The following is a 16,826-nucleotide window of genomic DNA, read 5'->3' on the forward strand; positions in this document are numbered from 1 at the left end:
ATAGATGCCAACAAATTTTCAAGAATAACTGATAAAAACTTTGCACATTTTACGGAACAGGTTAGATGGGTATTGAGCAAAACCAGGGCTTTGGCAGCCATGCAACAAAAACCAGCAGACAGTGGTTCTACATCTGGGACAGGTTGCAGCTGGGAGTGGTGATTCTGTCACTAAGGCAAAAAGTACATCTCAATAGTAACTAGCTTCACATTTATAAAAAACCTTTACAGTCTGAGAGATGTTCTGAAGCCAGTGTCTCAGCTTTCACGTTTCTTTCAGTCAAATGAACTGCTTTTATTGCACATTCCATCTGCTGCAGAGAGGTGTGCATTGACCCTAGTAGGCCTAAAGAGTGAGTTGGATGAGTATATGCAGCAGTTTAAAACACGCATTTGCAATGCAATAGGTCTCAAATTTGCAAGAGTTAGAGCTATTGACATTGTAAATGCATAATTGGACTTTTCTTGCCACATAAATTGGTCAACCCTGCCTTATAATTTGGTCCTTTTCCAGCCACATAATTCCAGTGGGCCTGCATATAACTAAAGCACTTCGATTTACCTTCTTCCCCTATCTGCAGCAAAAAATGAAAATGTTGCCATTTAGCTTCCTAATTTAAATAATTAATAATTTAGACAACATTTGTTTTCATAGCTTGACATTAAGTGCGTAGACAGTGTAATAAAAATTACTTGGATGTAATTTTTGCTGGACCAAAATTCACTTTTGTATTAAGCCACAACATGTCTTAGAAAACAGATGGTCAGATATTGAGCATTCTGAAGAAAACGTGCCAGTACAAGGTGTCAGGCTCATTCATGAATACTTCTCACCTCCATAAAATATATGACATTCGCTCGAGGTACTGCCTAGATTAGATGGCTACCTTACATTAATGTTTATTATGTGTTGTGTATACCTTGAAATAGCCTTTTATGAGTAGCTTTGTTTACATTGGCATGTCTGCATGGAAACAGCTGTGTTGCTTCAGCTCAGGGTTCAAAATGCAAATCTTTGGCTTCCTCTAACTCCAGACCCCTCCCCCTTCTGGTCCCCAGAGCCCCTGGCGTTGTCATGAATGCCTGCAGGGCCAGCCTTACTGAGGAATTCTAGCCAGGCTGGGGCAGCTGCTGACAGGCACCAGAGGGAGAGAGACAAACAGGAGGAAAAAACAGCAAAAAGAGAACTGAGGGAAGAAGGAGCCTGCCCCCGACTCCGACTGGCGACCAGCCATTCCACACTCCATAGACATAGGGCTGCACAGCCAAAGCAGTGACCACCAGAGAGGGAGCTCACGACTTAGCCCCTTTCTAAAGTTAATGCTTGGAGAGCAGTGCGAGGATTTCTACTGCAACGCCGCAGGAAGACAAGTGTTTCTATTGCAAAACATTTTAGCTCACCGCAGCCATGAAGCTGTTCACTTGGACTGCGTTACTCAGTGTCCTCCTGGGGTTACTCCGATTTGGTAACAATGTGACGTAACTGGTGCCTTCCTTAAATGGCCAAACGCTGTGATCCTTGTTAACTCATGTGATTTCATCGCACTTCCGCCATGAGTGGTACTCAAAAATGTTGTTATTAAGTACTATGTAAAACAAGCAACAACAATGAATGGGTGGTGGGGACGGGTACACATGAACAGGAAACTGTAGGATGAGTGGAAGGTGCTGGGGAATGGCAGTGCGAGCCAAGTCAAAAGAAAAAAGTAGTGTCCCTGAAACTAATTAAATGGACAGAAGTGAACTGATCCATGTAACAGGGTCAGACTGCAAGGCGTAAGAAAACAGCCTCAAGGGTGGACAATTGTAAAGCATTTACCAATGAAATGAGGGGAATTTTGAAAAGCTGGCCCAGGAATGAATGAAAGTGATGAGCAAGGTTAAGGCCAACAGTGAAAAACTGCACTTGTGTTTTGCTATGCTTGACCTAAAAAGGGGAGGTGACCCAAAGGTCACACCTTCCCTTTTGCAAATCAGGTACCACTTCCTTTGAGGTGTTGGTAACTGATCAATGGGTAGTGACCTCCATTTTCATACATTCCATTGCAACTCACAGTTAGAATGGTATACTTCTTTCACACCCCTTCTTAATTGTGATTTGAAATGGTTTGCAAACCCATTTTGCAATTAAGAAAGGCCTTTCTGACTCGCAAAACAGGGTTAATAAATAGAAAAAAATGCATCACATTGCAGAGTTTGCAATTGCAAAATGGCTTCCTACACGAAGGCCCATAGTTATGCATTGGTAAGCCTGAGCCTTTAAGCATTTTTGCGGAAGCTGTTTGAAAAAACCTGAGGCCAAGACATCTTTTTTTTCTTTTCTTCATATTCCCTTAAAATATATAATATTCCTTTAACAATCACTGAGTGTTTTTATCTCTATATGGTTGATCTATGATCACACACCAATGTTCAAAAGTTACGTATTAACCAGCTGGAGGTGGTAACTTAAATTGACTTACAAGTTGGTGGATGAGTGCTCCGTCACAAACACTTTATCACAAGTGCATTATTAGTAGGATATAATGCACTTGGATAGAGCACCCTTGTAATAAGGCAGATGGTGTGGTGTCCGAAATCGGGCCGTGAGTGACCAATGCTTCCACTGGAGGAATCTTTTCCTGGTATCACTGTCAGAAGTAAGTTTCCACTGAGCTTTTCATCCTCCTTCGGTAGCTAACATCTGCATTGCTGGGAACCAAGATTCACTACTGCGATACCATTTGGAATTAACATGCGCTATACAAATACACCTGAAATGCTACATTCTGTGAACATGACTATCACTATCTACTGCTGATGGATAGCCATGCTCCCCCTTCCTCCCCTCGGAGACTGGCACCAGTGGTGACGTCAGCAGTGATTGGCACCTCTACCCGTGGTTGTTCAATAGAAGCAGCAGCAAGGAGCGGCGGAACTGGTCCCTTGCCAGAGCTGAGACCCCGAGGAGGGGGCGGCTCTGCTGAGACTGTGTTTGCTGCTGCAGGCAAAGAGACCACCTTCCTTCCCTCCATCACCGCTCGCTGCTTCTCCAGCGGGCTCTTCCTTGGGCTATCCTCTGAGCTGACCTCCCTGTCTGTAGGTGCCAACGCAACACTACCTGGCATGGGTGCATACAGCACATGCAAAGAAAGATGTGCGTGCCAACGCAAAACTACCTGGCAAGGTGCATGCAGCACATACAAAGAAAGATTTGCATACCTTTGCATTCATGGAGCAGTAGAGAAAACACATACAAATAAAGATTTGAGTCTTACTGTCAAATTACTAGTGCACAGTAGACATGGCACATACAAGGAAAGATGCGAAACCCGTCAAACTATGTGGGGAATAAGATTCTATGCTCAGTAGGAAAATGTGCATGACAAAAATGATCATACTAATGTAAAATTATCTGGGAAGTAAAACTATGTGGGTGCAGCACATACGGCTGGTAGGGCACATTACCTACCAATTGTGTGAGTACAGTCCATACAGTGCTTACCAGGAAAGCACGTACGCAAATAGAACCAAAAACTGCCCTTTTGCAGAACAAAAACTCCTACAACGTAAAAATCTTACAGTTTCAGTACAAAACTGACTGCTGGATTTACATTTTCAGTTAATAAGAACCCAAACTGACTGCATCAGCAGCTGCAAGATGAGCAGGTCTGCTAGACGGTGCTCACATATGAACTTCTCATGTGGTCCCCTGAGGTCCTCAGCACAGCCCTGGAGATGGAGATGAGGTGCCTTACCTTGAAGCTGCACTCCGCCTCCTTCCTGTTCCTCCCGACAGTCATTACAGCCTGAGAGGACATCGTGGGAGGGGTGGTGGGGATGGGCAGACACAAACAGAAAAATCGGTGACGGGTAGGATGTGCTGAAGGACGTCAGTGCAAGCTGAGTCAAAAGAAAAAAAAGCATTTGGAATGCAATTGTCTTGTGTTTGCTCGAGTTAGAGCTCTTAGTGTTGTAAATTACTAACTGACTTTTCTTGCCACACAGACTAAAAATAACAAGAGGAAAAGAGCGAGAGCGTGCTGGCCCTGGAAAAGCCCCCCTCTACTGTTGGTTTATGTTTACAGAGGGAGCTGGTGGGGAGGAGGGACTGAACACACACCCACAGTGTAAGACAAACAGCCAAATACTAAAAAAAAAGTCCCTTACAGAAGCGATAAACAGTACATAGCGTAATTCAAAAGTACTTTGTGCTGCTCCCTAAGAGAAAAAGGCAGGACAAAGAAGCAGAATTGACCACTAGCTAGCAAGGATTTTTAAAGGACACTGAACCCAACAAAAGAAATCGCTGGAACTCACTGTATAAGTATGCTTAAAAGTATACAATATGTCGAACGCTAACTCTTGACCTAAAAACTGTACCACCCTGAAGAAAATAGGTATGGAAACATCTCTACTGATGGCTGGGAATTAAAGTTATCAGGAAACTGCCCACCAGCGGCAACAGCCCAAAGTGACAGCGAGCTCATTGACAATGTGGAAAAGTACTCTGATGAGAGGTTTGCAAATTTTAACTGCATGCCAGTTCAAGGATTTCAGGCATTTGCTTATACACTGTAGACAGAACATAGAGAGGAACTCCATAAATACGGGCTCTCTGATATTGAGGAAATTGGACATTTTGAGGTACTTTTCACCACAGACAAGAGACTGGCAACTGTAAAAGAGTTTTGTGGACTTAAAACTCATACAAAAAGCCTTCATACCTAAGGCCTCCTGTAGTGCCTGCATACTCCACCCAGCTAGCAACACAATCTTCCACTTTGACTAATATATTAATGCTTGTGGAGATGATGTTGACATTCAGTGTATCTACAACAGAAGCTGTATGTGTGTTTTCTGCAATGAATATCATTAAGAATCCACTAAGAACACAGTTAAAACAAGATGTTCTCCAAGACCTAATGCTTCTTAAGATAGAAGTCCCCAAGCTTACGGAATATGACTCCAGCAGAAATACTGATCTCTGGTTTACAGCAGGAGGCACAAAGCATGTGTGTGGACTTAAGAGGCCACATGTATCAGAACTACTGAAGTATTGTCAATATGAGTCTTAAAGCAGCCTGCCATGCAATATCATTTATTGTTGTATTCCTATACAATTTCTATACTTTTGGATAATATAGATAATATTGCTTTTCTATTTTTTTTTTAGCATTATTACAAAGCATTAAATTGTTTACTGACTTTAATAAAACAAAATAAAAATATATTCAATGTTTCTCTGTCAGCCCTTATAACTGATGTAGGGAGTAGGTGGGACAAGTGGATTTTACAGGACACCTAGATCTCAGTAGCATTTTGTCCCTTGGCCAAGTAGATTATTTTAAATATCCCATATCCCTGCATGCAGGCAGGTTGGTGAAATTGGTGTGCGTGCACTGCTCCCCCCCTAAATACAGGCGTGTGGGGCAGGGCAGCCCCTGGATACTAGGGGTGGGGGCCGTGGCAGCGCCCCCCTCATTTCCTCTTGCTTCTGGGGCCCAGGGTTGGGGTTCAGGTTTCCTTCAATGTTGCATCATCCCGCAGGATGATGCCCCCAGGTCCAAAGTGGTCCCGGGCACTGGCCCTACGAACACCTCCTCCCTGGACAATTTAGTAACTAAAATAACAAGTATTGTGTCACCTCCTTAAGGTTTGGCCCTCCTTGGGGGAAATTTAAATAAATACAGCAGAGACTTGCGCAACCCATTTTCTTAGGTCCATCAGGACACCAGGTGAGTTGTCCTTCCAGGTGTCCACAGTGTTGCCGCCATTGCTGTCTGTGCCCAGTGTCTTGCTTGCTATCTCTTCCTTATGGAGGGTATTTAAGTGTGGGTAGAAAGTTCTTGATGCTAGGTACCCCTGGCCAATCCTAGGATGTCACATCATCCCTCCACCCCTGTCCCAACCCTTCTGCATAGCATTCCGGGGCAATCTAATATGGCACCGTCAAGTGGTCTATGTGCAGAGTTCCTTGGAGGGTCTCAGCTCCACCCCTACCTGACATCACTGCCAGATACTTTCCCACCAAAACTTCAAAGGGAAGTCCCTCTTGTGTTGGCTTCAAATGGCTGGGCTTCCTCCTTGGTTCAATGGGCTTGGGCTGTTCCAACCCAGGTTCGGTGTGACTGCAAATTACTTCACACAGGTTTTTCTCCTCAGACTTTCGTTCTTCTGAACTAAGTTTAACACTGCTAATTGTTCCTATTGCATGGCTAGGCCCTTTCTTCTTCTGCTGGAAAGCAGAGTATTTAACTTGGACCAGAATGGGACAAAAGGCCTGGCATCAGATTCCGAGTGTGGTCAGAGAAATATAACAATTCTGGATGATCCATAAGATGTACAGTGTGTATGTTTTTGGGACCAACATAATCAAGCTTGGTGTGCATGTTTCACCCCAGTTTGAAGCCTCACTGAATTGTGTAGGCCGAAGTAGAACAAAACAGTTCTATAAGACAGATTCCACCTGTGTGTGTAACATAGGGACATTACAGATAATACAGTAAACCCTACTGCCCTATCTATGAATGACCACTAATATTTTAAGGCGTACCCCGGGGCTAACATCTATCCTTGAAGCGTCCCTTCTGTGCCAGGGAACTTCTGTGCAATTACCTGACTGTGCACAACTGTAGTATCACAGGCGAAGCCAGCAATACTCATGCACACAGGTTAATGTGTAACCAGTCAAGTGCCTCTTACGGTAACTGTGCAGCAGCATTCTCATATTAAAAGGCAGACACTCGTGGTAAACACGCTCAGTCCAGTTATCAGTAATTACAGTGGGTGACACTCATGTAGGAAGGCTCACCTACAGTAAAGGTTGAAAAAACAGGTGATGAAAAGCAACAAATCTGACTGGAATAAATGGGTAGAACACATTTTGCTACAAGTATAATTTAAAAAAACATGATGGTTGTCTCAACCTGCAACTTCTCAGTAATCTGAGTGACAGCTATACAATCTCACCTTGCAAAGACTATCTATCCCAAAGAATACCAGAGCCTGAAATTGTGACATTGATGATATTTTCCATCTTCCCACCTTGCCCATTACGATTTCCTTTGGAAAATTCACAATTTTCTCCATCGTTTACACAATTATTTTCAGGTTGCTGGGGACACCTCAACACCCTAAACCTCAACATATTAGTTTATGCTTCTGAAGAGGGAATTACAGAGCAACAGTTTAAAGGCTTACCAGGTTCAGTGCAACCAACTCTCTGAGTTTTGATGTAAAACTGGTAATACCTGAAAAGTAAAACACACATGGATATGTATATATGTGTGTATCTATAAAATGGATAAAATGAAGTGCATGTTATTTGGAAAATCAAATTCATTTGCCCCAGTCCAATGGTGGCCGAATTCTGTGCCCTTGCCCCCCACCAGAGGTGACGTTGCAAGAAACCTAGGAGTAAAATACGATACCTCTTTATCTTTCCGTCCACAAGTTTTTGCAGTGGCAGGTATGTGTTTTAATGTCAATTAAATCGCTAAGGAAATGTGTTGACTTCCTCCCATTAGCTGCAAGGAAAACTGTTGCCTTTGCCCTCATTACCTCAAGACTCAACTATTACGATAATCTCTATGTGGAATCTTCGAAACGAACCATCCATAAACTTCAGATGGTGCAACACGCAGCGGCCAGACTTGCGGTAAAACTCCTCCGACAGTCCTCTGCTTCCGCAGCTATGACAACTTTATATTGGTTGCCAGTGCATAAAAGGATCCTTTTTAAGATCCTTATATTGACCATTATAGCATTTAGAACCATTAGTCCTAAATATTTAACTGTGAGGTTCAATCACTACACAACTGAAAGAACCCTGAGATCCTTCCATGCTAATCTTCTTAAGCCCCCCTAATTAAGACGTAAAACCAGAGACTGTAAATTCTTCTTGGTATTATTATCCAGCACATTGAATCAACTTCCCAGACCTTTGCGGTTCGGCAAATCGGTAGCAATATTCAAAAGCATTTGAAAACATGGCTTTTGTTGGCCCCCGGACACTTTCTGTTATTCTCTTATCTAGTTACTCTCCACTTATTGCTCTCCTCCTTTCCTTCTAAGTTTCAGATTCATTTGGTAGCACTTCGATGCTCCATTGGAAGGGGCAGTCCACTCTATAAATTTCAAATTCATTCTTTCATTCATACATTGGTATTTTTAGAGTGTGAACTAATATCGAGAGCAATGGAATGATAAACAGGCAGCATGGCCACCATAACGAAACAGTTATTGGGAGAAAATCAAGGGCAGACTGTCGAGTAGTAGTCTTTGAAATGGTGTGCATTTAGCTTTTCTTTGAACTTCAGGAGGTTTGGTGTGGATCTGATGTTATAGGGTTACTGCTCCAGATTGTGGAAGCATGAACAGAAAAGGAGTGACATCTGCTTTTTTCCATCTTGCAATGCTGTGTCTTCTGTTTTGGTGATGGCCAGGCTCTGGGTCTGGTACTGTAACACAAATATGACTAGTCTGTTTGCCAAGTAAGCTGTTGTGTTGTTGTTGAGGGCCTTGTAAATGTTGCAGTTTGTCTTGAATTATTTAAGCCTAAAGGAAGAACCGCTTTAGGAGTTTTCACATGGGAGGGGTGTGGTTAATTTTCTTTGAGCTCTAGATGAGCATTGCCACTGTTGATCACATAGCTTACAGGCGTGCTATGTTAGCAGTGGGGAGACACCTGACAACATGTTGTCCACATACAGATATGAGAAGACTAAGGCTTGTATGGTTGTTCTGAAGTCACCTTCTGGGAGATACAGCTTCACCTTCTCCAAGAGGAAGAGTTGAGGTAAGCTGTCTTGGCAAGCTGTCTTGGTCTTTCTTGCAGTGTGTTGCTTGATTTAGAGGTCTGGTCAAGGGTGAATCTGAGACTTTGCATGGCCTGTCATCTGAGAAGTATAGCCTCGTAGTTTTAAATTGGAGACCCAGGCTTTAATCTGGATTGTTTGATGCTGTTGCCAAACAGGTAGTTGAAGTGAAAGTACACTCAAATATTGATTGTCTGCATAGATCACAATTTGTATTCCTCTAGTAGGTGATTAATGAATCACAAAGAGTGCAGATGACGCAGTGCTCATAGGTGCAGTGATGAGACAATTAAAATATGATACATATATACACTCAGTGATATTCACAATTTTAATACCGCCTTGTGCTACTGGAATTAAATTATGGTCTGTAGACTGTCTTTTAAAGCTTGCAAAAGGATTTTGGCACACATTTCTGCATGTACATCAATTGCATTGATCAAACTGTAACTGTTGGGTATGATGGATCATATCTGTTTAGTTACAGCTCCTTTCCAGCAATCTGGAAACACCAAGTTTGTGTTGGCCAATAAAAGATGAGTGTAAAAACGTTTGGCCACTACTGTGTAGGCTTTTATATTTAGTCCTTTTCTTGCGAGGTCACATAAAGTGCTGTAACGGTATAAACACCATTAACAGCATAAAACAGTTTCTGAAATTCTGGTCATCATTATCAATTGTGTCTTGGTTGTACACAAAGACAAGTTGATGGGAAGATTTTACCCTGATGGCAGGCTTATTGACCTATCTAATTTGAAGAAAAGGTGTACCGCATGTGTTAGCCTCACTCTTACTCAACAACAGGAAAGGACCCTGCTTTTACAGTATAGTTGTGCTGCAAACACAGTGCTTCTAGCTAAGAATATAAATATTTTGCAATCTCCTTAACTTTTTGAGAAGACTGCACATTAAATGGAATCATATGGGCAATTATTGTGATGGACTAGGCTCCAGAAATAAATTAAAACAGAGATTTACAATAAATGACAGTCCTTTGTTGACTGTACTCACACAAGGCTTCCTTCATAAAAATTTAAAAAATAGGTGAAAACGTTTTGCAGAACTTGTTTGCCGAGGCTGTGGAGTAAACCCACTGGTTTAGAATAAGATAGCCAGGTTATTTCCCATTATTAACATCTTCTCAACAGTCTCTTCGCCATTGTCCAAAATCACACACTAAGGGCCTGATTACAAACTTGGTGGACTGGATACTCCGTCCCAAACGTGATGGGTAACCCGCCCGCCAAATTACAAGTTCCATTATATCCTGTGGAACTCGTAAAACGGAGGTCAGGTTAACCGCCACGTTTGGGACGGAGTATCCCTTCTGCCAAGGTCGTGTTCAGGCTACTTTTTAAAGAAGGAAGCTGACAAGAATGCAAGAAAAAGGATATGTTGTGTGGGATGCATACATCTGTGCTGCACATGAAGCACACAATAGAGCTCTGTACCGGCACACCAAGCTCTGAATTAACAGCTATTGGAAGAGTTTCTGCCACTTCCACTAGACTCATGAATACACACAATTTGAGAATGGGAAATAGCAAAGCTCTAAATGTACCACTGATGCTTATGGAGGAAAATGTCACAAGGCACCAGCATTTATTAACTAGGTTTCTCTTGTACAAGAAAGATGACATGACTGTCTATATGTATTGGTGTTTGCAGGTGATCCCAATAAGTTGGCACAAGTCTAAGATCCCAGAGGAGAAAAGATAAAGGGCCTGATTTAGAGATTGGTGGACGGGTTACTCCGTCACAAACGTATCCCTAGTACATAATGAAATCGTAATGCAGAAGACAGAATATCCATTATGTCTATAACAAAGTAACCCCATCCACCAAACTCAGGCCCACAGTCTCTTTCTTCACACATCCGTTTCTGTTGTGAAGCCACCCTTATGCAGACTTTGCAATATAGTTGACAACTGTTATAGGTGTTATAGACACCCAGAGAATTAGAGTGAGTGAGAGCGCCTGCAGTGAGTGTTTAGTAGACCGATTCAGTCACCAGCACACCAGACTTTGTACAATTCACAGAAATAATGAAACAAAAACGGATTAGTGCCACTGACAAAAGTAATAGTGGTATATCAAATATTATTCTGAATAGACAGTAAGAAACAAATCTGAAAACATACTTTGACCATGGAAATATTATTTGGATTAAGCTTACCAACACCATTGCACATACTCCAGGAAGGCAGTTTATAAGGTGTAGTGGAGCTGTAGAAAACACCAACATCCTGTGGAGCCAGGAATTCCACAAACTTGGCATTTTGAAAGATGGGTCGCTTACAGTGCAGAACAGAGGCAGCCTGGTTCGAGATGTACACCACTTTTCCAGTTATCAAAGATATGGCCATTGCAAGCATGTCCTACAAATTAGTACACATAAAATGGTCTAATGTCATCCAGATTAAGAATGATTTAAATCACTTCTATAACAGCTCGTCAATTTTTCATACAAACTAGGGATAGGTCATGTTTTCTGGAGAGAAAGCTGTCACGGTGAAAATGCATTTACCCCTCATGTGGTAATTGCTTAACATATTGGCTCTAATTAGTCAATCAGGGGAAGCCAGGCTAGGTAGAACCCACTGTATGTAACAGAATATAAACGCCACTCTTTAACGGCAAGCCAGAAACAGAAATCGCAGTAAGGCTTACCTGCATTCTGCTAAAAATGCATCTCAATGCTGTTCTTAAGTGACCAAACTAAACACTGCAGTTTCCTATTTAACACACACATTGGTTTCTAAAAAAATACACACAATGGTTTTGCAAAAATATATTGGTAGCAATTGATAATTCTTTTTTAAATAGCGATCTAACATATTTGAGTTTAACACAGGACTGGCTGGCCTTTGAGTGACCTACTCAATTCATGTGAAGGCATCTAGGTTGCTTGTATAGTATTCATGCCACCCGAATGTGAATTCTATGTTTCAACCGTATTTCTATGACGCTAATCTTCATTGTCCTAAATGTTACACTCCAAATTTATGTATCAATGTGCTTTTGGATTACATTACTATGACTGTGTGCACCCTGTTGTTCAGTGAGGCACATAAAGACATGTACTTCTTTCGGACTGCATGGCTGTTTTCATTACCTGTTTGCCACATTCTCTCTTTATGTTTATTTTAGCTGGCTTGTAAATGTGCAAGCTGCAGAACTGAATTGTTTCTGCGCACAGAAGCATACAATGTAATACATGACCATGAAGATTAATACATTTTAACAGTAAGGTTACATTAATATGTCCTATTTAGGCATACATAATGTAAAACAAGGTCAAGAGTTAACATAATAGATGCAAGGAGTGCACAGTAGTGGTAACACGAAAGAGCCTGGAACTCTGTGAGCCATGCCAGTACTCTATCATTTGCTGAACCCCAATTGTTATTCATTTTATCCTCTTAGTCCCTTCCACTCTGCCTGCTCTCTCTCCAGCTGAGATCAGAGACAGCAGGTGACAGTACAACAGAAGATGTACTCTTTAACTCTAATACAGAGTGAGGAGGAAAATGTATGTGCATAACTGAAGGAATCTGTCTCTATACCGTGAGCCATATGCTCTGACCTTTCTGGGATGGGAAAGGAAGACAAAGCAGGCAAAATAAATCACAAAGCTGAGATGGGAGAACACAAAGTTGTAAAGGGATATTTGCAGTAGACAAAGTGGAGGGAGTGTGGGGAAACAGAAAAGGAAAATAGACAGAGATACAGGAATTCTAAGGTGAACTTAGATCACCAAGAAGGTAATGTGTGTATTATAATGATAACAATCCTTAAACACTGTACCCCGAAAGTATGTAGCAAAACTATGTATTCTTAAGGGTGCTAATCAGAAGTGGAGTGCAAATAGTAAAGTAAAACCAAAAATAAATATCTTAATATTCCTGAAAATCCTTAATTCATTGGGCAAAGGTGGTTAAAAACAAAGACTCCTAAAAAGCCCAATACAGTAGGAACTGATTTCTTTCTGATACTCTGATCGGTACCAGTGTTAAGTAAATACGTGGAGATTGTTACTCATGGTTGAGGGAGGACAAGTTTGAAGTGTGAAGTAATTTGCTTCATCCTTCTTCATGTTTTTTGTGCTTGTGTGGCAAAGACTGATTGCGCAAGGTGGCCTTTGTAGGTGTTATTATTTGGTCTAGCACACGAAAAACACTGAACGGGCTTTACCTAACCACATCATGTGTTGTCATGTTTCGATTGTGCTCCTTCAAGTCCAAGGAGGGAACTCACATGAGGAATTAAGAACAGCTTGAGCAACCTAAGAAGTAGAGTCCAGCCCACAGGAGGAACATCAGATCAGCATTCACAGCACCCAGTACTGAAGTGGAACTGCTGTGAAAAGCTACTACAAAGAGCTCTCACAGATCAATAAAGAGTATTTATACAGGGAGAGACGGTTTGATTGCATAGGTAGAGGGTTAGACATACAGACAGACCTATATATATTTATATATATATATATATCACTTACCAAGTGTACATCTATTTGCGGCATGTAGTGCTGCAGATTCACATGCTATCCATAGCTCTTCAGGCATCTAGTGTTGGGCTCAGAGTGTTACAAGTTGTTTTTCTTCGAAGAAGTGTTTTCGGAGTTATGGGATCAAGTGACTCCTCCTCTCGGTTACAGTGTGCATGGGCATCGACTACACTGTTAGATTGTTTTCTTTCCCATGTCTGGTTCGGCGTGTTTCCTCTCACTCTGAGATTTCGAATCGGAAAACCTTAGAAAACCTATTTGTCGGTATTGTTTCAATTGTGTTTTTCATATAGCATCGAACCAATAGTACCGTCGGAATCTAGATTTCGCCCTTCTGGGCGCGTGCGCCCGACTCAGGCCTGTTTGGCTCTACCGCATGAAAGCCTGATGGATCGGACTCCATTTCGATTCTGCCCTCGGTGTCACGTAAAGTTTGTATATACAGACCATAATCACACTACCGGAGAGTTCTGAGGGAGATTAGAGACATGTACTTGGTGGGAAACAACCCATACTTGCTCCCTCTTCAAAAAGCGGTCCAGCGAGGGGTCGGGCTAGGCACACAGCGAGCGCCTCCTTTGATGTAAGTGTGACTATAAGGGGACACTACCCCTCCTGGAATCTGAGGCCAGTTGCCTCAATCATTAGGGCCGCCACGAGGTAGTCCCTTGCTACAGGTAGGCCACTCAATCAATATATTATATATATTCCCCCCCCCCTTTTCATGAGGGGAGGCTCATCTATCTGCACCTTGCATGATGGTAAGGGATCCTAGGCCCTGAAGAATGCCCCTAGACCTTCCACGGCTCATAGTAGAGGGCAGAAACATGTCGGGCAAGTTTTAGTGAGGTGACCCAGTGAGTCCTTGTTCTCACTGTGGTGTCCCTCCCTTGTTTTTAGTTGCACCAGCAGTTACCACTATTAAAAGTGTAGACTACACACAGGTAATTGCCTAGGTGTTTTTATATCCCCGTAGTTTAGTTGGATCCCATTATCTCCAGATAAAATATATCTATGCACTCCCTCCCGTTCCTTTAACGGTGAGGTTGAGTCCGTCCAGGTGGTACTATCCTACCTGGGTGGGGCTAGGTGGTCAAATGATGAAGCATGACACTATATAGTGTGTGAGACCACCTAGTCCGTAAAAGGAAATCCCCCTTCCCTCCCTCACCCTACACCGCGCATTTTCTAAACCCAGCGAGGTCTAGGAGCCCACGGATAATCTCTTGTGAACTTAGCTCCACATCATTGGTGAACCCCATACCTTTCTGTAATAACCCGTATATACAGACCAACATCTGGTTTGTAATTTGTGCCTTTCTCCGGACCACCAAGAAGAAGACTGTGAGGCCTGTCGATCGTTTAAATCCAAGAAAACCTTAAGAGATTGCAGAGCTCGAAGACTAGAAATTGTGTCGAACACTACAGAATATCTTGACGTCAAGAACTAGCAGTCTTGTTCATGGCAATGTTTGAAGACAGGTCTGTGTATAATAATAACCCTTTTGTTAGTAATACTGCAATATAGTTCAGATGTATTGATGACATTTTTTGTCTCTGGGCAGGCTCCATGGAGTTGTTGAATCCTTTCACAAAGTGGCTAAATCATAGAACCAATGACATTCAGTTTTGTGCAACTAGTAGTTGTGGATCTATTACTTTTTTGGATGTAGAGGTGTTCCCTCGGAATGGTAAACTAGCAACTTCCCTCTATATGAAGCCTACTGATCGTAATAAGGCATTGTATTACTCTAGCCACCATCCCTGAAGCCTCCAAGATAATCTGCTATATGGGCAGTTTCTACGGATTTGGTGTAATTGTTCTGAAAAGACAGCTTTTGAGTACAATGCTAAAAAATTACATGATAAACTGATAGAAAGAGGTCACCCCAAAATGTTGGTGATGCAAGTCATGACACGGGCATGGTGCACTCTGGGATAAACACTGTTGGTCAAACCTGAGAGGGCCAGATAGATTAGTTTGTGTATCCGCGTTTTGTCTACAGACTAAGAATTTAAAAAAAATAGGGCTGCAGAATTGGCATTTCATTAAAAAAATTGATAAATCAGTTGTGAGACTGCTGTTTGCTTTTAAGAAGGATCATAGCATTGGGAGTCAAATAGTACAAGCTTGTGTGTCACCAGCTTCTGTGAGAAGAGATTTGTACCAAGCATGGAATTTATCTCCCGTAGAGGGGCATCACAAATGTGGTTCTTACATGTGTTGTGATTCCACTATTGAAGGGAAGGAATTTGAGCATAAAAGAATTAAATGGAGTCATCTCGAATTTTCTAATTGCAAAACCAAAAATGTTATTTATGGCATTGTTTGTCTTTGTAACAAATTGTATATTGGAAAGACTAACCACAAAGTAAGGCAGCGTACCATTCAACATAAGTCCCGAATCAGACGCAGGGTTACTACAGCACCAACTGTGAGCCATTATTTAGATAATCACTCAGAGAATGAAATGCTATGGACAGTGCTGGCTGTGGTGAAGGTTGGACAAAGAAGTGGTGATTTAAATTCCTTGCTCATGAGAAGAGAAGCCAATTTGATTTTGAAATGCAATACTGCTACAGAGGGGCTGAATGAATTCAATGAATAACATAATTTAGTAGCTGTCAGTTGTTAACCATAGTGTTTTTAATAATTTGCTTGCAATACCAGGAGCTTGCAGCTATAGTATAGCAATGTGGAATCTCTCTTGGCAATCCAGTGTGGTCATTTTGGAATAATAGTGGTGGAATACATAGGCACCAGGGGGTATTTGTTGTCAACTATGAAGTCATGTAGTATACCTATGGATATGTATAAAGAACTCATTGTCAAATTTGAAATAATTATTTCTCAATACAAACCGTGCTAATTTCAATAGGAAGTCAGTGGGAACCTGATGAGGTCTTGGTCTGTTCTCTAGAAAAAAGTTCAATAGCATTCAACCCATCTTCTTTGGGAATCTGTGTGTATAATGGCACCACATCAAATGTAACCAAAATCTGAGAATTGGGATCAAAGTCGAGATCATCGATTTTATTTAAAAAATCTGTTTTGTCTCTCAAGTAAGAAGGAACTTGATGGGCATTTTTTCAAAATCATGATGCTTCCTCCAATGTAGAGGCTTCTGGTCTTAAGAATAGATCATTTGTTCTTCGTTTTTAACCATATCATTGGACACCATAATAAAGGTATATCACTGGTCGTCCACTAGGTATTTTTAGACATCTGGATCCTGGTATTATCCAGTGTGTTTTATATAAGAACTCATTCTGGTAGGTCCGAACCAGGCGGTTGATGCAGCCCTGGTGGCATTGTACTACCAGGGTGGGAAGAGGTGGTTTATGATGAAGCATGACACTATTAAGTGTGTGAGACCACCTCTTCCATAAAGGAGGAATTCCTGCTATCCTCATCAATAGATGTAGACTTGGGGAACCACTAGCATGCTTCCTCTGGGGTTAAGCTTGAACTAAGCACACCCCCTAGTGGAACCAATAGTTTGGTTTTCGCTGGGTTGTAAC

The 16,826-nt window shown here is 41.9% G+C and overlaps 1 protein-coding gene across 2 annotated transcripts in view; it reads right to left on the reverse strand.

Annotated features, from left to right (window-relative positions):
- The window catches only part of PER2 (period circadian regulator 2), a 441,952-nt gene that overhangs the window by 345,301 nt on the left and 79,825 nt on the right, over nt 1-16,826 (reverse strand). For both annotated transcript variants that reach the window (XR_011199417.1, XM_069213793.1), the window contains exon 6: nt 10,974-11,175. Coding sequence is in view for 1 of the 2 variants with exons in the window: in XM_069213793.1 (XP_069069894.1) it covers nt 10,974-11,175 (202 nt within the window). In the remaining variant the exon portion in view is untranslated. The remainder of the gene's footprint in view (nt 1-10,973; nt 11,176-16,826) is intronic.

Source organism: Pleurodeles waltl, chromosome 11, assembly GCF_031143425.1.
Source record: "Pleurodeles waltl isolate 20211129_DDA chromosome 11, aPleWal1.hap1.20221129, whole genome shotgun sequence".
NCBI classification, from domain to species: domain Eukaryota; kingdom Metazoa; phylum Chordata; class Amphibia; order Caudata; family Salamandridae; genus Pleurodeles; species Pleurodeles waltl.